Source organism: Salvelinus fontinalis, chromosome 19 (genome assembly GCF_029448725.1).
Source record: "Salvelinus fontinalis isolate EN_2023a chromosome 19, ASM2944872v1, whole genome shotgun sequence".
Lineage (NCBI taxonomy): Eukaryota > Metazoa > Chordata > Actinopteri > Salmoniformes > Salmonidae > Salvelinus > Salvelinus fontinalis.
Genome location: NC_074683.1, coordinates 46,672,884 through 46,693,915, shown reverse-complemented (window position 1 = coordinate 46,693,915; position 21,032 = coordinate 46,672,884). Strand labels below are relative to the sequence as shown.

The window sequence follows — 21,032 nt, the reverse complement described above, 5'->3', positions numbered from 1 at the left end:
ACTGAAACTGACCAGAGATCTGCCCCCACCCCTCTCTGACCTTGCTTCCTTAGGGTACACTTAGGGGTGTATTGCTCCATTCAAAGACTCTCAACTGAGTTTTGATACATTTCCCATGGTAATTGGCTTCTAAATAAAGAAATTAGAAAGTTTTGTGGTGAAACTGATTCAGAGCATTCTTTCTGTTTTTCAGATGTTGTTATGAATTATTGTGTGAATAGCTACTGTACTGGACTGAATTCTGATGTGTTTAGCATTTCATTGATCATTCTTTAATTGAAAATTGTAACTCATCTGCTCTCTATTTTCATTACAGAATAATGGATCCTTGGTTTGGTGTCAGAATCACAAACAGTGCTCAAAGGTATGTAACAAGTATTGACTACATGTGCTTTAAATGAAATAACAAACTTACAAAGCAAGTTTGAGATACCTGTCTATACCCAAACTTTTATAGAAGTTTTAGGTGAACAATTTGAAACCATGATAGCAGTTATGTGAACACACTTTCATCCGTCAAGTTGTTCTAGGGTTATTGAGATTCCACCACCCGTCTCTGACACCACTAAACCCCTGTTCATTAGAATTACAGTAGTCCATTTTATCCAGTGTTTCCTGAAGGTCTTGTTTGGTTTTCGTGCCCTGTCCCAAAGACAGTTGGCACAAAGATGGTGTTGACAGGACTCTAAAAGGATGGTGCTGACACGTCCTCTCAGCTTCTCTGGGAGCTGTTGACAAGCCCCTCACTGTGGTGCTGAGCCCACTGAGCAGACAGTATACTGAGGACAGGCTCAGCCCAGCACATTCTGGGAGGACAACCAGGAGGGAGGATGATGATGACACAACAGTGGGGATCAAAGACATGGGGCAACTTTGAACCCTATTCACTAAATAGTGGACTACCTTTCAGCTTGTCCCTATGTGACTCTGGCCAAGATTAGGGTACTGCAAATATGGGGCTATTTGGGACAGTAACTTATACCCTATCTCTGTCAGACTCTTCTGTTCACATCAACCAGGACAGAAGAAACCAGCCTACACGTTGGTCCTGATGTCATAGTCTGAGGACTAAATTCCACCCAGGATGTAAATAGTCTAGCCGAGTGTTGTCATTCACACTTCTACGGATGCCTACAGTTTTCTCTTTCTCGAGAGTGTGTCTCTGTTTGTTTTTCATCTCTCCCGTGTTTTCCTTTGCATTATAAAACGTTGTCTTAATAGCTTATGGGAAGTGTGCTATTGCAGAGGCGATGACAAATTGGATCTCATCCTTGTCTGTACTGACTACTTACTCGTATGGCTTGTTCATGCAGCACAGGTAGAGAAAACAATTACTCTCCTCAGTCATTGTTTACGCTTCTTACACTGTTTTTATTGAGGTTTTATTATAAATCATATATTTGGAAATGTCCAAGGGCACCCAGTTTATTTGTTAGAGCCTGTATACTGAACATTTGGGCCCAATCAGTGTTCAATGATTTATTAATGATGATGTGTCTAGGGTTGGGCTATATCAACATTAGATCCCCCAAAAAAAAAATATATATATGGGTAGCCTAGGCCTGTCTGTGTGGGCCAAAGCACGGAGCGAGTGACATGCTGTCAATCATCATAGGGTGCAGAGCAAGCAACTCTGCTGTCCCCAGAACTGGATAATGATATTACCAGTTTCATATCTTATTAGGCCTAGGGTACTATGTGTTGTAGGTAGCATATTGCTAGAATAATATGCCTATAGGATACGTATCGTTTCTTTCAGAACTTAGGTCACAGCTCTTTTGACTTCTCATTAGATTTTTCCATCTTGACATTGTTTGCTCAATTTGACCTCTTGTGGCCTGAAATATTTGTCTTTCAAAATAAAGCTGTGATTGAGAATAGCATAGACTGTGACTTTCATAATTGTTCCCATTTAAAAGCTGCAACTTTAGGACATTAAACACTTTATTGGAATGTTTGGGAAATACTCTTCATTATTTTAATTTGTCTAAATGCTTTTATGATATTTCCTTATAGCCTAGAACTTCATTAGATTCATTCATTGTTTGATCATGAAATAGTGTGGCGGGAGAAATCCAGTATGCGTTAAACTGAAGAAGTGTCTTAAAAGTCATATTGAGAGAACAGAACATTTGGTTTCTATAACAATAAGACACCAGAGCGTCTGCTGTAAAAATGAACTTCGGCTTTTGACCCAGATCATTCGAGAGAAAAAACGAAAACACATTTTCTGACCGAACATTCTGTGCTGCTTTGGTAAAACTCTAAGCTCTGTCTACATTGTTCTCTTGCATTCTGTAAATATAACACATTTATTGTAATAGTCTATCGCAAATGGGAATATAGGCAGTTTATTCAGATTGTCATCCATACCGTGCTGTGCGCTTCTTGACTCGGCTCATTACTGTGCGCCAGCAGTCAAGTTGAAATAGGTTAGGTATCGTCTGTCACATCACGACGTCATTGCCATCAACGATGGCTGTCAATCATCCTCGATAGATGATACTATCGTAATATTGCCCAACACTAATTTGGGCTCCCTTTTTTAATATAAATGACTACATGGATAATATGAAAGAGTGAAATGTGGAGCTGCTGAACACTCTTTACTGACTTCGCAGTATTGCATTTGTTATGAAGATCCATTACAATCAATGTCTTGTATTCACACCCACATGCAAACCATCCCCTTTTATTTGAGATCTAAATATTTCCATATTCCTTTGCTATTTAAATCAAATCCATGTGGATTGTGATTAATTGAAAAAAGGTTTGGGGAACGTCAGTTATTCAGGTCTTAATACAGGCTGGTGTGTGTATGTTTGTTTTATATGTATGTATATATGTGTATATATGTATATATATATATATATATATATACATACACACACTCAGTGAGGAGAACAAATATTTGATACACTGCCGATTTTGCAGGTTTTCCTACTTACAAAGCATGTAGAGGTCTGTAATTTTTTATCATAGGTACACTTCAACTGTGAGAGACGGAATCTAAAACAAAAATCCAGAAAATCACATTGTATGATTTTTAAGTAATTATTTGCATTTTATTGCGTGACATAAGTATTTGATCACCTACCAACCAGTAAGAATTCCGGCTCTCACAGACCTGTTAGTTTTTCTTTAAGAAGCCCTCCTGTTCTCCACTCAATACCTGTATTAACTGCACCTGTTTGAACTCGTTACCTGTATAAAAGACACCTGTCCACACACTCAATCAAACAGACTCCAACCTCTCCACAATGGCCAAGACCAGAGAGCTGTGTAAGGACATCAGGGAAAAAATTGTAGACCTGCACAAGGCTGGTATGGGCTACAGGACAATAGGCAAGCAGCTTGGTGAGAAGGCAACAACTGTTGGCGCAGTTATTAGAAAATGGAAGAAGTTCAAGATGACGGTCAATCACGGTCAATCACCCTCGGTCTGGGGCTCCATGCAATATCTCACCTCGTGGGGCATCAATGATCATGAGGAAGGTGAGGGATCAGCCCAGAACTACACGGCAGGACCTGGTCAATGACCTGAAGAGAGCTGGGACCACAGTCTCAAAGAAAACCATTAGTAACACACTACGCCGTCATGGATTAAAATCCTGCAGCGCAAGCAAGGTCCCCCTGCTCAAGCCAGCGCATGTCCAGGCCCGTCTGAAGTTTGCCAATGACCATCTGGATGATCCAGAGGAGGAATGGGAGAAGGTCATGTGGTCTGATGAGACAAAAATAGAGCTTTTTGGGCTAAACTCCACTCGCCGTGTTTGGAGGAAGAAGGATGAGTACAACCCCAAGAACACCATCCCAACCGTGAAGCATGGAGGTGGAAACATCATTCTTTGGGGATGCTTTTCTGCAAAGGGGACAGGACGACTGCACCGTATTGAGGGGAGGATGAATGGGGCCATGTATTGCAAGATCTTGGCCAACAACCTCCTTCCCTCAGTAAGAGCATTGAAGATTGGTCGTGGCTGGGTCTTCCAGCATGACAACGACCCGAAACACACAGCCAGGGCAACTAAGGAGTGGCTCCGTAAGAAGCATCTCAAGGTCCTGGAGTGGCCTAGCCAGTCTCCAGACCTGAACCCAATAGAAAATCTTTGGAGGGAGCTGAAAGTCCGCATTGCCCAGCGACAGCCCCGAAACCTGAAGGATCTGGAGAAGGTCTGTATGGAGGAGTGGGCCAAAATCCCTGCTGCAGTGTGTGCAGACCTGGTCAAGAACTACAGGAAACGTATGATCTCTGTAATTGCAAACAAAGGTTTCTGTACCAAATATTAAGTTTTGCTTTTCTGATGTATCAAATACTTATGTCATGCAATAAAATGCTAATTAATTACTTAAAAATCATACAATGCGATTTTCTGGATTTTTGTTTTAGATTCTGTCTCTCACAGTTGAAGTGTACCTATGATAAAAATTACAGACCTCTACATGCTTTGTAAGTAGGAAAACCTGCAAAATCGGTACGAGTCAGTACAGTACCGGTCAAAATTTTGAACACACCTACTCATTCCAGGGTTTTTCTTTATTTTTAATATTTTCTACATTGTAGAATAATAGTGAAGACATCAAAACTATTAAATAACACATATGGAATCATGTAGTAACCAAAAAAGTGTTTAAACAAATCAAAATATATTTATAAGTAGCCACCCTTTGACTTGACAGCTTTGCACACTCGTTCTCTCAACCAGCTACTTGAGGAATGCTTTTCCAACCGTGTTGAAAGAGTTCCCACATGCTGAGCACTTTTTGGAAGCTTTTCCTTCACTCTGCGGTCCAACTCATCCTAAACCATCTCAATTGGGTTGAGGTCGGGTAATTGTGGCCAGGTCATCTGATGCAGCACTCCATCACTCTCCTTGGTCAAATAGCCCTTACACAGCCTGGCGGTGTGTTGGGTCATTGTTCTGTTGAAAAACAAATGATAGTCCCACTAAGCATAAACCAGATGGGATGGCGTATCGCTGCTGAACGCTGTGGTAGCCATGCTGGTTAAGTGTGCCTTGAATTCTAAGTAAATCACCCTAGTGTCACCAGCAAAGCACCACCACCTCCATGCTTCACAGTGGGAACCACACAAGCGGTGATCATCCGTTCACCTACTCTGCGTCTTGCAAAGACATGGCGGTTGGAACCAAAAATCGCAAATTTGGACTCAGACCAAAGGACAGATTTCCACCGGTCTAATGTCCATTGCTCGTGTTTCTTGGCCCAAGCAAATTTCTTCTTCTTAATGGTGTCCTTTAGTAGTGGTATCTTTGCAGCAATTCGACCATGAAGGCCTGATTCACACAGTCTCCTCTGAACAGTTGATGATGAGATATGTATGTTACTGGAACTGTGTGAAGCATTTATTTGGGCTGCAATGTGAGGTGCAGTTAACTCTAATGACCTTCTCCTCTGCAGCATAGGTAACTCTAGCTATTCCTTTCCTGAGGCGGTCCTCATGAGAGCCAGTTTCATCATAGCACTTGATGGTTTTTGCGACTGCACTTGAAGAAACGTTCAAAGTTCTTGACATTTTCCTTATTGACTGACCTTCATGTCTTAAAGTAATGATGGACTGTCATTTCTCTTTGCTTATTTGAGCTGTTCTTGCCATATGAACTTGTTCTTTTACCAAATATGGCTATTTTCCGTATACCACCCCTACCTTGTCACAACACAACTGATTGGCTCAAACACATTAAGAAGGAAAGAAATTCCACAAATTAACTGTTACAAGGCACACGTTGAAATGCATTCCAGGTGACTACCTCATGACGCTGGTTAAGAGAATGCCAAGAGCATGTAAAGCTGTCAAGGCAAAGGGTGACTACATTGAAGAATCTCAAATATACAATATTCTAGCACTTTTTTTTGGTTACTACATGATTCCATATGTGTTATTTCATAGTTTTGATGTCTTCACTATTATTCTACAATGCAGAAAATGGTACAAATAAAGAAAAACCCTTGAATGAGTAGGTATGTCCAAACTTTTGACTGGTACAGTGTGTGTGGATACCAATCTATGTGATCATATGCATAGTATCAGTATATTATACTGTACAGTACGACATGTATACGTGCTTATAAGTAGGATCTGCTAAATGACTAATGTAAATTCAAAGTTAATATTTCTATGCTCCAGAAGATTACGTTTTGAGGTAATTTTTAATGACCTCGTCGGGGTGTTTTAAAGGATATGCCTTTTTTAAAGTAGAGCCTCTATTGTTTTCACTATAATGCAGCTCAACTTGTTTCTTTCCTTTCCATAGTGATGGCCAACATCGGTTCTTGGCACCAGCCGTTCCCTTGTCATTCATCATGAGTTTTATGTTTGAAAAGGCTTTTGCTGGCTGCAAGTCCATGCACAGCATACTGTTTTCATAATCAACCGGCTACATGGCTGAATCTCTGAAAATGCCAGAGATTCTTTAATGGACATCTTGTTCTCTTGACAAGCATGTGACTTTGCACTCATTTACCCTCTCTTTGTGTGTGTGGTGTTACATATCAGTTTAGCCTGTACCTTCAGACATGATTTATTGGAGTGTGAACATGATGTAGCATCTTACAAAGTAATATTCAAAGTTCACCATCATAATACTGAACTCCAATTTGTTGATGAGAGCCCTGTATCCCTCTGGTTTATTTTAGAACTGAGCAAATAAGAGTTCAGGTATTCAAACAAGGACTAGAACCCTACATCTCTGTCTTGTTTGATGAGCATACATGCACACACACTTCATATCGACATAATTGAGTGGAGTGTTTACAGAGTCTCTCTCTGAGCCTCTCAAAGCACAGGGGCCATTGTGTCAGCTCAAACAATCACTACAAATGGCCCATTTTGTACAGTGCCTCTGTTTGGATGGCTCTACGGACTCTGATTAGCTTCTCCTCACTTCATGAACAGCTCAGTCAAACAGACGGACAAAAGCAGTGGATAAAAAGTCCTCCCTCTCCCTGGACCGGTGTTCTATCCATCCAAGTCCGTAGTGGGGGTTCCTTTGTGGACAATGTGTGGTAAAGACTGGTTAATTATTTAGACAAAGATGCTATGACTCTCCATCTGTCAGCGGTTTAGGAAATCAAAGCCTCCCAGTTTACATCTTAGACGGGGGAACGTCCGGAGTCACTCCCATTGCCTCCCAACTCCCAGCAGCCCCCTTTGTCATGGTGATTAACCCGCCTTCCCGCTTGCCGGGGCAGGGAGAGGTGGCGGAGTCATTAGCATGCCGTAACACCAGGCTAGCCCCTATTCAGTTGGGGGACACCAGGAGGATAGAGCGGAGTGCAGGCAGCATTTGTATGAGCTATTGTCATTTGGTCTACTCTGCTTTGATAGCTTCCCACTTGAGAGATTTGGATAAGGTACTCATCGAAAGTTTTCAAACTACAGGGCGTTCTCTCTTTTCCTGCTCCTTGTGCTAAGAATGTGTGTGTCAGCCAAAAAGCTTTCCACATGCAGAGTATGACTGACATTAACGGGGCTGATTTCCCAAAGGGTGTGATCCATGCTCCAAATCAAATGCTAGGATTGACTTGAGACCGTTAAATGCCAGTTTGCAAATAAGCAATGCACTTCATTACCCACACGTGTGCTACGCTCGGTTACACTTGTCTGGAGCGATGTTGGAATATAACCAGTTTTCAACCCGTTTCTCCAATTTCCCGTTTTTTTTATTTGGTGTATGACCAAAGTGTATTTTTGATTTAAATAGGAAAATCATGCTTTGAAATGAAGATGTATTGCCATGTGCACTTGTTGACCAGGGAGATGGATTTCTCTGTGAACTAGAATGCTCAGCCCATCACTAAGATGAACAAAAGTAATCCATTAATCTTTAGTCTAACATCCCTTAGCAGTGAACTGACGACTTTTCCTCTCTGTTTTCCCGGCCCACCACATCACCAACCCACCAAGGTTTTCAGAGCTTGCCAAGAGAGAAGCTTTGTGAAGCAACATTGTATGGACAGCTTTTTAATGTCAATGCATGTCCTTCATGGAACTGTAATGCTCCAGGTGTCTCTTTTGACTCTGCTTACCCATCATACCCAATGAGCTAGACATCCCTGCATTAAGAACAAACAACATCTGTTTATTCTATTGGATAACACATGTCTCAACGGAACCTTTACATTTTGTGAAGAATGCTTCAGTGCAGTTTGCCTGAATAGCAAGAACTAGAGAGCTATGCATGTCTCTCATTCAAAAGTGTCTTTCAAAACCCGTCACCCCCCTTTCTTACCCACTAGTTTTCTCACAGCAATTTTTTTTATCTGACTTCCCCAACAGTAGTGTTTTTCTAGGTCAATCAGTCTATTGGTAGTGTTGGCTCGGTCCTCAATCTGCATTAATCGTCATTAAAAAAGAAAATAATGGCATGTGTTCTGGGAAAATATAGCATTCCTCATTGGCTACAAACTTGAAGTGTGTCATGGCAATTTACTAAGGTCATTTGGCAGCAGGCAGTATCTTTTGGAGACGCAGTGAAAAGATTTGATTTTGTGTGGATGGTTTATGGTCGTGGCATGGCTGGGACTTTGTCTGATTGGATGCACTTCAAAGCACCTTTTGGTGACAATTACTGTCAAGTGTGTGCTGCAGTGGCGGTCGGTGCCGTTTTAAGATGAGGGAGGACGTTTTTTTTTTTAATCAGCATGGCCATATTTCTATTACAGCATACTGTCATTCCTATTTCATTCATACAGCTCAATTTAACATCGATAGGTTTAGGCTACTACATGATACTAAAATGTTCCCTATAGCTATCATGAGGTTGCTACAACCTAGCCTATGAAAAGTTTACAACGTAGGTGCACAGGTCGAGAAAAATGTGAGGAATCAAGGTGACAGACAGTGACACATTCTCTACAGCCTTGCACACTCTTGCTTGCATCTAGCTGATCTAGGGTGTAATCATTCATCCAAAAGTTGCAAACGAGAGTTTCTACCTTATGTAAATAAGTATTCAGACCCTTTGCTATGAGACTCGAAAGAGGAGTTAGTTATGTTGCATCCTGTTTCCATTGATCATCCTTGAGATGTTTCTACAACTTGATTGGAGTCCACCTGTGGTAAATTCAATTGAATGGACATGATTTGGAAAGGTGCATACCCCTGTCTATATAAGGTCCCTCAGTTGACAGTGCACGTCAGCAAAAATCAAGCCATGAGGCCGAAGGAATTGTCCGTAGAGCTCCGAGACAGGATTTTGTCGAGGCACAGATCTTGGCGAGGGTACCAAAACATTTCTGCAACCTTCAAAGTCCCCAAGAAAACAGTGGCCTCCATCATTCTTAAATGGAAGAAGTTTGGAACTACCAAGACTCTCCCTAGAGCTGGCTGCCTGGCCAAACTCAGCAATCGGGGGAGAAGGGCCTTGGACAGGGAGATTACCAAGAACCCGATGGGCACTCTGACAGAGCTACAGAGTTCCTCTGTGCAGATAGGAAAACCTACCAGAAGGACAACCATCTCTGCAGCACTCCACCAATCAGGCCTTTGTGGTAAAGTTGCCAGACGGAAGCCACTCCTCAGTAAAAGGCCCATCACAGTCCGCTTGGAGTTTGCTAAAACGCACCTAAAGGACTCTGACCATGAGAAACAAGATTCTCTGGTCTGATGACACCAAGATTGAACTCTTTGGCCTGAATGCCAAGCTTTACGTCCGGAGAACCTGGAACCATCCCTACGGTGACGCGTGGTTGTGGCAGCATCATGTTGTGGGGATGTTTTTCAGCGGCAGAGACTGGGAGACTAGTCAGGATCGAGGGGAAATATGAATGGAGCAAAGTACAAAGAGATCCTTGATGATAACCTGCCCCAGAGTGCTCAGGACCTCGGACTGGGGCGAAGGTTCACCTTCCAACAGGAGAACAACCCTAAGCACACAACCTTGGGACAAGTCTCTGAATGTCCTTGAGTGGCCCAGCGAGAGCCTGGACTTGAACATCTCTGGACAGACCTGAAAATAGCTGTGCAGTGACGCTCCTCATCCAACCTGACAGAGCTTGAGAGGATCTGGAGAGAAGAATGAAAGAAACTCCCCAAATACACGTGTGCCAAGTTTGTAGCGTCATACCCAAGAAGACTCGAGGCTGTAATCTCTACTCAATACTTTGTTGAAGCACCTTTGGCGAAGGGTCTGAATACTTATGTAAATGTGATATTCCACTTTTTTTTTTTTTATAAATGTGTAAAATAGACTAAACCTGTTTTTGCTTTGTCATTATGGGGTATTGTGTGATATTTAATTCATTTTTAGAATAAGGCTGTAACGTAACAAAATGTGGAAAAAGTCAAGGTTTCTCAGTACTTTCCGAATGCACAATTATTATCTCTGGTATTCCTTCACACCGCTTATTTTTCTCATTGGACAGTGGTGGTAGTTGTTTGAGGACAATTTTTATTTAGGTTAATCTCTGTGTACATCTCTTACTGTTTTTAATCCTTCCACTCTCTGCCTGTACTTTTATAATTGAAGGGTGTTTGAGTCTGAGGCCTGTGTGTGTGGCGGAGGTGGAGTGTGAAGCAAGGCTGGTCAGTTCTAGCAGGAAGGATCTGGACATGGCTGTTAAGTTTCATTGACTGAGGGGGGTTGCTCCATTGCCTGCTATCTGTGGAGCTCATTATTCACAATGTGGGTGGCAGGGAGAGAACCCCCCCCCCCCCCCCCCCCCCACACACACACACACACACAGAAACACCAGAACATCGACGCTGGAGACGCGCATTCTATCCTCACTGAGGTTACAGCCCCTAGACGTTCTCTAGTGGTGATAGTTCCCTTCTGAACATTCCAATGATTCTGAGGAGGTGAGGACTCAATGGTGAATAGCTGAAGGAAAAAGTTGCATTACCATGGGTGTCTCCTCTATGGCATCGCTTGGAAATGCGAGTCACTAATATAAACAGGTATTTGTTTTTTCATTTCAAGAAGCTATTTGGATCACTTCCTGTTCAACCATGCATCAATTCATGTTTTTAATGTGCAGAAAGCATCTTCAAATGCCCTAAATAAACAGTTAAACAGAAATAAGCTTATACAGCTACAACGACACATCTCCTTGTCAAATGTCAGGCTTTTTTCCTTCATGTTCTTGCTTTTCTAGAAGGATCATTGTAATCCCAACTGCTTGTCAAATCCTTTTCAAGCAATAATGACCTGTCAACAATCTGCTCTAATCCAAGTTGTCTATTCCCAATCTGCGGACGAGGAGCTCTGTGCTGTTGTCTATTGGCCGCGTGGCTTATCAGCACCCACAAGCTCAGCCCATAGCTTAGTACTCTCCTCTCCTGATGTTGCCATCTCTACTTTGAGAGATCTTAGATTATAATGATCTCTGAAGGAAAGGTTGGATTGTTAGTTTGTTAGTCATCAACAGGAGGGTGTTTTTGACTATGGATATTTTTTTATTGAGTCAATCACGTCATGTTCGAGATGGCCAAATCCTGAAATCAAACTGCACAGATCTTCTGTGACATTCATTTGGGCATCACTGGTATGATGACGTCCATAGTAATGCTCTGATAATGTGGGCGTTAGTGTGGTCAGTATGTTAGCAGAGGAGTAATTTACACAGCTAGGATTTCCAAAGGCTCCAAATGTCTCTCTAATCGAGAAATCGACCATTCTGTTCTAAGCTCTCGCTTGATCCCTACAAACACGCAGCAGTGTAAATCCAGTGACCTTCGACCTGGCCCTGTGGCCCTCTGGGTAAAGCCTCCCATTCTCTGAATATTGATATTCTGGCGTTTGTGTTCCTCAATATATTCTCATTGGTAGAGATGATACAGATCACATTTTATTTTTGAGGAAGACTACTACCATTTGTGAATGTTAGTGGGGCTGGTTGAGTGAGATTAGTGGATTTGAAGTGTTTCTTTAACCTCAAACAACAGGAGATGGCAGTGGAATGTTATCAGGTCAGTCTCACTCCCTCTGAAGACTTTTCATGTTGCAGATATTTCTGACCTAGATAAGGAGAGTGGTCTGAAGTCTCCTGACTCCAAATCCTTCACATTTCATTTCTAATTCCTCGAGTCCCAGTCCAGACACAATTCCACCGCATAGCGTGTATGGGCCCAGCAGGAGCATGTTTTAACGAAGCCTAAATTCATTTAATCGCCCACTATCTCCAAAATTCACCACTGACTACACTGCCCATAACAGAGATTGTATTTTCTCTCACTTCTACTCTGGAAAATATGATCTGATAATCACAACTTGAAATCTTGCATTGCGAACAAAACCTAAACAAATGACTCAGTGATGCTGGGAAAGTGCATTAGCTCGTACTCCCATTCTACGCTACGCTTTCATCCGTCCATCAGGCAGGATGATGTGGTGGTTCCCATCATCATTGGTATGGGGGAGCGACTAGAGTACAGTAAATCAGATGGGACGTTAAGCAGAGTGGCGTGGGACAGCCGCAGGGCACACAGTCACAGAGGGCCCAACTCTTTCCCAGGCCACCGCAGCACAGTAAAAGGACAACTAAACATGTTTTTAACCCATCTGACCCCGTCTGATTGAGACATCCTGTTGAGTCTATTTGTCATGACGTGTCAACCGAGCCCTGAGAAGGGTGATAAGTGAGGCTCACGTTACCGGCCACTGTAATATCCATCTCTTGTCTGGCTGGTGGCGTAATGTAACAACCGTTCCAAAGGACCAGAACTTAATGAGTCACGTCAGCTTCGTTGCCGCTTTGGTTGTTGTGTTGGTAGGCATGTTTCAGAAATATAGTAGTGAGTGGGATGTCAGTGGTTGGTTGAATGGCTGTTATGGGTGAAACTTCAGTCATGAAGTAATTAGTGTGAACTGCTATTGCATTCCACAGCAGAAAGACAAAGCCCCGATCCTAGCTGGGCTGGGTGTTTATTTTAGCTCATAAATAACGCAGGCAACTTTGATTGTGGGGTACATTTATAATGCATGAACTCCTCCTCCTCTTGTTTTTCTCCCTTTCTGGCAACATATTCATCCAAGGCTCTGTTCCCTTCAACTGCATTTCAATGAATAATTAAAGTGAAACTCAAAGAATGTCTGTGATACCACCTGCTAGGTTGCTCATCGTTTCCCGCTCTCTATTGAAGAACATAATAGCAGGTCTTCAACCATATAGATTTCAGCCCATTAGTGGCAGCACAGCGCTATTTTTGTTGGTTTGAAAACATTGGATAAATAATGATATTCACAACGTTTTAAACTACTCTTTCAAGGCCATATGCTATTTAGAGTTGACAAGTAATGAACCAGTAATTGTGTCAAAGAACATTAAAGGAATGTTGACTTACTTGGCATGCATACCTGCAGGTCTTCATTGTTATTACCCTGCTAATTGCGATTGGTGCATGAGCTATAAAAATATTCCAGGTAATATTGCATTGCTTTATGCCTTGACAGCTTATGACTCCCAACAAATGGTAGATGAGTACATCTATTTTAATTCAATCACTTTTTGACAGCTCACCTTTTGATTTGACTGAAATCTTCCATACATATTTGCTTATTGTAGAAATGACCAGAAAGTGACTTTTTAAACCTGAATGCCAAAACCTTCAAGAGATAAAGGTGCTCAAAGTTGATCCATTTTGCATACCCCACCATAGCATTAGACAGCCATGTCTTCTTCACTGGAAAATATAAATGGTTGGGATTGATATCATTTAAAAGCTTACAGACAGGGTTGTCAAACTATTTTATCATTTCTGGTGGGGGAAAAAAATATTTTACTAAAAATTGTTATTTATTTGACCTTTTTTTAATGTAAATCCCCTATCTGACCTAGATATTAACATATGTTGTAGCTTAGACCCTATTTTATATCATCTAAGGTTTTTGTGTTGTGTACGCTATTGTTTGAGACACAACATGCTCTTGAATACAAGGTGGGTGTCATGTTTTGGCTGATAAATGTACTAATATGTGAATACAATTGTTAAATGTCAACTTTCAAATGGTACAACAAAGACGGTTGGAAGTCCACACATTAGATAATGTTTACTTGAATGGAAATATCTGTACCATTTTTGTGGTACTAACTAGAAGTTTTACATTTACATTTCAACGGTGTACCAGCTAAATTGCAGTGGTCTGAAGGGATAGGTCCGTTCTATGAATTATATTAATATGATTGAAATGACACCCACCCTCTTCAAAAGCATGGTGTCTCAATCGTTGGCGGGCACAACCTCAGATGATGTGAAGTAGAGTTTAAGATACGCCATATGCGAATATGAAATCCGAGTTTGTGTTTTTAGATAATTGACATTATTATTATTTTCAAGAAATAATAAAAGAATTGGACAACCCTGTCTAAGTTTAAATGAAATCAATCACAACCATTTTTATATTTTCCAGTGAAGAAGACATGGCTGTCTCGTGGTATGCTAAATGGCTCAACTTTGAGCACCTTTATCTCCTGAATGTTTTGGCATTCAGGTCCAAAAGGTCATTTTATGACCACTTCTTCCATGGCCAAACAATGTTTGGAAACTTGTTTAAATTAAAAGGATTGCTGTCAAAAAGTGATTTGAATTCAAATGTAATTCCCCAGATAGCAAGTGATTGATAAATGAGTTTTGGAAAAGATTTGAGAAAGACCAAGGGCCTTATGAAAGGAGTTGACGATATCCATAGGAAGAGAGAGATGGAAACCAGACGGTTTTTCCTCTCCTAGTCTGTTATATGACAGACATTGAGAAGAGGCATGTCTGTTATCCTTGCTCTGTGCTGTGAACTAATGAGAGGGCGTATGGTGACATGTCATGTCATCCATGGTAAACATCATAACCAACACAAACCCATGGGATGGCCTTTGAAGTCTGAGTTTTCTTGAGTCCAACCAGGACATGAATTGAGATGAAAGGTGTGTTTGTGTGTGTGCTGGGGAGAGGGATGTATGAATGTATGAAACTATGTTTCAAGTTTGAGCAGTTCATCTATCTCCTTCTCTAACCTTGAAATATCTAATCCACTCACACACTCTAGTGTGGCAGCATGCCTCAACTGCTTTTCCAAACCAGCACCTGTGTTGGTTAACTGTAAGCACAGAGAGAGAGACAACCGGAGAGTCCTATGCACGACCACACCTCATCTTACTCACAGTCCACTGAAGGAACAATGTTGAAGGTACACTGAACTTTATTGTTTATTAATCACTGTACAATCACTCCACACGATTTATTCTCCACATTTATACAATACTACGAAAGTTAATGACAAGTCAATGACAAATTGGAAAGCCTTTAGAAATAAAATGTTCTACTTATTCACATCACAACCCAACATTCAATGAAATATGTTTAAACTGTTCTGATTTGTTGACCTCAGCTTGTTTTGATACTCCCAGTGTGCATCAGCCGACAGGCAACTCTTCACCAGATGTACAACTTTAATTCTTTAATTTCAAATATGTCACAGAATTCACTTTTTGAATGTTTTCTTGGACATGGTAGAAAAGAAACACTTGACTTGAATATGGATGTGGGCCCTAATCTATGGATTTCACATGACTGGGCAGGGGATTGGCCTGGGAGGGCATAGGGCCCACCCACTGGGGAGCCAGGCCCAGTCAAGCTAAATTTGTTATTCCCCACAAAAGGGCGTTATTACAGACAGGGAAACTCCTCAGCACTCCCCCCAGCCCCCCTCAGAAGATCCTGCAGGTGAAGAAGCCGGATGTGGAGGTCATGGGCCGGCATGGTTACACGTGGTCTGCGGTTGTGAGGCCGGTTGGACGTACTGCCAAATTGTCTAAAAAGATATTGGAGGCTACTTATAGTAGAGAAATTAACATTCAATTCTCTGGAACAGCTCAGTTGGACTATCCTGCAGGCAGCATGCCAATTGCATGATCCCTCAAAATGTAAGACATCTGTGGCATGGATAGATTATCTTGGCAAAGGAGAAATGCTCACTAACAGGGTTGTAAACATATTTGTGCACAAACATTTAGAGAGAATAGCTTTTTGTGTGTATGGAAAATATCAGGGATTTTTTTTACATTTCAGCTCATGAAACATGGGACCAACACTTTACATGTTGCTTTTATTTTTTTGTTCAGTGTAAATCAAGCTGACTTTGAATTATCTAATGCAGTTTGAAGTGGGCCTTCTGCCATGAATAAGAATGAGGAGGGATGTAGGGAACCATTAAGAGTAATGGCGCTCATAGCAAGGGAGTGATGGAGGGAGAGAGAAAGAGACCATGGGGGTGAAAGATATACAGAGAGCGAGAGAGATTAAAAAGAGAGCACTTTAACCACAACACCAGAGTAGGTCCTGGTGACCAGTGGTAGCTTCTGTGTGGGTCGATAAATATGAGCGGGGCGTCTAGCAAGCGCCGCTGGAGTAATTGAGTCTGGTGGTGTGCATGAAAAGCGCAAGGGCAGCAGAATAGATAGAAGGTGATATTTACAGTGTGTGATCAACAGAGAGCCCCTCCCTATCACTCTATCCCAGAGAAGTCTGGTCACTCCTGCTGCAGCTCTGCACACTCACAGGGACTCCAGACATGCCTTGTAAATATCCCCACCGCCTCGCCAAGCTGACACTAAACTTCAGGACCATGATCGACAGTTTCTACTGGCCCCAGCCATCTTTCCTTTATGGGATAGATGGGGGGAAAACGTATACAATGGATTGGGAGGCCTGTTATGTATGCATAGTGGCTACGTGACTTTATAGTCAACTTCATATTTGAAGGGATGTATGGCAAGCTCACATTTGGTTATTCGTGTGTAGAAATATTATGTTGTATCTGTACCCATTGGATGCAGTGATCACAATATAGTGGCTATATCTAGGAGAACCAAGGTTCAAAAGCTGGGCCTAAAAATAGTGTATAAGAGATTTTTATTTATTTATTTATTTAACCTTTATTTAACCAGGTAGGCAAATTGAGAACACGTTCTCATTTACAATTGCGACCTGGCCAAGATAAAGCAAAGCACTTCGACACATACAACAACACATAGTTACACATGGAGTAAAAACAAACATATAGTCAATAATACAGTGAAAAAAATAAAAAAATAAGTCTATATACAATGTGAGCAAGTGAGGTGAGATAAGGGAGGTGAAGGCAAACAGATATATGTATAAATAAATAAAAATATAAAAAGGCCATGGAGGCGAAGTGAGTACAACACAGCAAGTAAAATAAAAACTAAAAAAAACACTGGAATGGTTGGTTTGCATTGGAAGAAAGTGCAAAGTAGAGACAGAAATAATGGGGTGCAAAGGAGCAAAATAAATTAATAAATAAATACAGTAGGTAAAGAGGTAGTTGTTTGGGCTAAATTGTAGATGGGTTATGTACAGGTGCAGTAATCTACGAGCTGCTCTGACAGCTGGTGCTTAAAGCTAGTGAGGGAGATAGGTGTTTCCAGTTTCAGAGATTTTTGTAGTTCGTTTCAGTCATTGGCAGCAGAGAACTGGAAGGAGAGGCGTCCAAAGGAAGAATTGGTTTTGGGGGTGACTAGAGAGATATACCTGCTGGAGCGCGTGCTACGGGTAGGTGCTGCTATGGTGACCAGCGAGCTGAGATAAGGGGGGACTTTACCTAGCAGGGTCTTGTAGATGACCTGGAACCAATGGGTTTGGCGACGAGTATGAAGCGAGGGCCAGCCAACGAGAGTGTACAGGTCGCAGTGGTGGGTAGTATATGGGGCTTTCGTGACAAAACGGATGGCACTGTGATAGACTGCATCCAATTTATTGAGTAGGGTTTTGGAGGCTATTTTGTAAATGACATCACCGAAGTCGAGGATTGGTAGGATGGTCAGTTTTACAAGGGTATGTTTGGCAGCATGAGTAAAGGATGCTTTGTTGCGGAATAGGAAGCCAATTCTAGATTTGACTTTGGATTGGAGATGTTTGATGTGGGTCTGGAAGGAGAGTTTACAGTCTAACCAGACACCTAGGTATTTGTAGTTGTCCACATATTCTAAGTCAGAGCCGTCCAAAGTAGTGATGTTGGACAGGCGGGCAGGAGCAGGCAGCGATCGGTTGAAGAGCATGCATTTGGTTTTACTTGTATTTAAGAGCAGTTGGAGGCCACGGAAGGAGAGTTGTATGGCATTGAAGCTCGCCTGGAGGGTTGTTAACACAGTGTCAAAAGAAGGGCCAGAAGTATACAGAATAGTGTCGTCTGCGTAGAGGTGGATCAGAGAATCACCAGCAGCAAGAGCGACATCATTGATGTAAACAGAGAAGAGAGTCGGTCCAAGAATTGAACCCTGTGGCACCCCCATAGAGACTGCCAGAGGCCCGGACAACAGACCCTCCGATTTGACACACTGAACTCTATCAGAGAAGTAGTTGGTGAACCAGGCGAGGCAATCATTAGAGAAACCAAGGCTGTCGAGTCTGCCAATGAGGATGTGGTGATTGACAGAGTCAAAAGCCTTGGCCAGGTCAATGAATACGGCTGCACAGTATTGTTTCCTATCGATGGCGGTTACGATATCGTTTATGACCTTGAGCGTGGCTGAGGTGCACCCATGACCAGCTCTGAAACCAGATTGCATAGCGGAGAAGGTGTGGTGTGATTCGAAATCGTCGGTAATCTGTTTGTTGACTTGGCTTTCGAAGACCTTAGAAAGGCAGGGTAGGATAGATATAGGTCTGTAGCAGTTAGGGTCAAGGGTGTCCCCCCCTTTGAAGAGGGGGATAACCGCAGCTGCTTTCCAATCTTTGGGGATCTCAGACGACACGAAAGAGAGGTTGAAGAGGCTAGTAATAGGGGTGGCAACAATTTCAGCAGATAGTTTTAGAAAGAAAGGGTCCAGATTATCTAGCCCGGCTGATTTGTAAGGGTCCAGATTTTGCAGCTCATTAAGAACATCAGCTGACTGTATTTGGGAGAAAGAGAAATGGGGAAGGCTTGGGCGAGTAGCAGAGGGGAGGGCAGTGCTGTTGTCCCGGGTAGGGGTAGCCAGGTGGAAAGCATGGCCAGCCGTAGAAAAATGCTTATTGAAATTCTCAATTATAGTGGATTTGTCGGTGGTGACAGTGTTTCCTATCTTCAGGGCGGTTGGAAGCTGGGAGGAGGTGTTCTTATTCTCCATGGACTTTACGGTGTCCCAGAACTTTTTTGAATTTGTGTTGCAGGAAGCAAATTTCTGCTTGAAAAAGCTAGCCTTGGCTGTTCTAACTGCCTGTGTATATTGGTTTCTGGCTTCCCTGAAAAGTTGCATATCACGGGGGCTGTTCGATGCTAATGCAGAACGCCATAGGATGTTTTTCTGTTGGTTAAGGGCAGTCAGGTCAGGAGAGAACCAAGGGCTATATCTGTTCCTGGTTCTAAATTTCTTGAATGGGGCATGCTTATTCAAGATGGTGAGGAAGGCATTTTTAAAAAATGACCAGGCATCCTCTACTGACGGGATGAGATCAATATCCTTCCAGGATACCCCGGCCAGGTCAATTAGGAAGGCCTGCTCGCTGAAGTGTTTCAGGGAGCGTTTGACAGTGATGAGTGGAGGTCGTTTGACCGCTGACCCATTACGGATGCAGGCAATGAGGCAGTGATCGCTGAGATCTTGGTTAAAAACAGCAGAGGTGTATTTGGAGGGCAAGTTTGTTAGGATGATATCTATGAGGGTACCCGTGTTTACGGAATTGGGGTGGTACCTGGTAGGTTCATTAATAATTTGTGTGAGATTGAGGGCATCAAGCTTAGATTGTAGGGTGGCTGGGGTGTTGAGCATGTTCAAATTTAGGTCGCCTAGCAGCACGAGCTCTGAAGATAGATGGGGGGCAATCAGTTCACATATAGTGTCCAGAGCACAGCTGGGGGCAGAGGGTGGTCTATAGCAGGCGGCAACGGTGAGAGACTTGTTTTTAGAGAGGTGGATTTTTAAAAGTAGAAGTTCAAATTGTTTGGGAACAGACCTGGATAGTATAACAGAACTCTGCAGGCAGTCTTTGCAGTAGATTGCAACACCGCCCCCTTTGGCCGTTCTATCTTGTCTGAAAATATTGTAATTGGGGATAAAAATGTCTGAATTTTTGGTGGTCTTTCTAAGCCAGGATTCAGACACGGCTAAAACATCCGGGTTGGTAGAGTGTGCTAAAGCAGTGAACAAAACAAACTTAGGGAGGAGGCTCCTAATGTTAACATGCATGAAGCCAAGGCTATTACGGTTACAGAAGTCATCAAAAGAGAGCGCCTGGGGAATAGGAGTGGAGCCAGGTACTGCAGGGCCTGGATTCACCTCTACATCACCAGAGGAACAGAGGAGAAGTAGGATAATGGTACGGCTAAAAGCTATGAGAATTGGTCGCCTAGAGCTACCAGAGCAGAGAGTAAAAGGAAGTTTCTGGGGGCGATAAAATAGTTTAAAGGAATAATGTACAGACAAAGGTATGGTAGGATGTGAATACAGTGGAGGTAAACCTAGGTATTGAGTGATGATGAGAGAGATCTTGTCTCTAGAAACATCATTGAAACCAGGTGATGTCATCGCATATGTGGGTGGTGGAACTGCAGGGTTGGATATGGTATAGAGAGCAGGGCTAGAATCTCTACAGTGAAATAAGCCAATAAACACTAACCAGAACAGCAATGGACAAGGCATATTTACATTAAGGAGAGGCAAGCTTAATCGAGTGATAAATAAGGGTCCAGTGAGTAGAGGTTGGTTGGGGTCGTGGCGATCCAGACAGCTGGCCGGGTATATGGCTATCGGTAGCAGCATAGGATGGAGGTCTGTTTGTAGATACCTCGTGCGTTTCCGTCGGTAGGTTCCGTGTAGTGGGGTTTTGTTCAGATAGCAGCCGATAAGACAGCTAACGATTAGCGGGCCTCAGATGAGCGTTCAGGTAACGCCGGGACGGAGGTGCCGGTTGGATAAATCCCTCGGGCAGATAACGTCGGCAGTCAGTCGTGAAGGCCCGGTGGGGTTCCGTATCTGCAGCAGCAACAAAGAAGCGGGTCCGGATGGTGATGGAACTCCTCAGATCATCAAACGTTTTTTCTGTGACTCTTATGTGGATGGTGTAAAACATATTTGTT

The 21,032-nt window shown here is 42.6% G+C and overlaps 1 protein-coding gene across 1 annotated transcript in view; it reads left to right on the top strand.

The window, feature by feature from the left end:
- LOC129816847 (anosmin-1-like) overlaps positions 1-21,032 on the top strand; it is a 58,516-nt gene that overhangs the window by 6,871 nt on the left and 30,613 nt on the right. Inside the window, exon 2 of the mRNA XM_055871775.1 lies at positions 317-364. Coding sequence (XP_055727750.1) covers positions 317-364 — 48 coding nt within the window. The remainder of the gene's footprint in view (positions 1-316; positions 365-21,032) is intronic.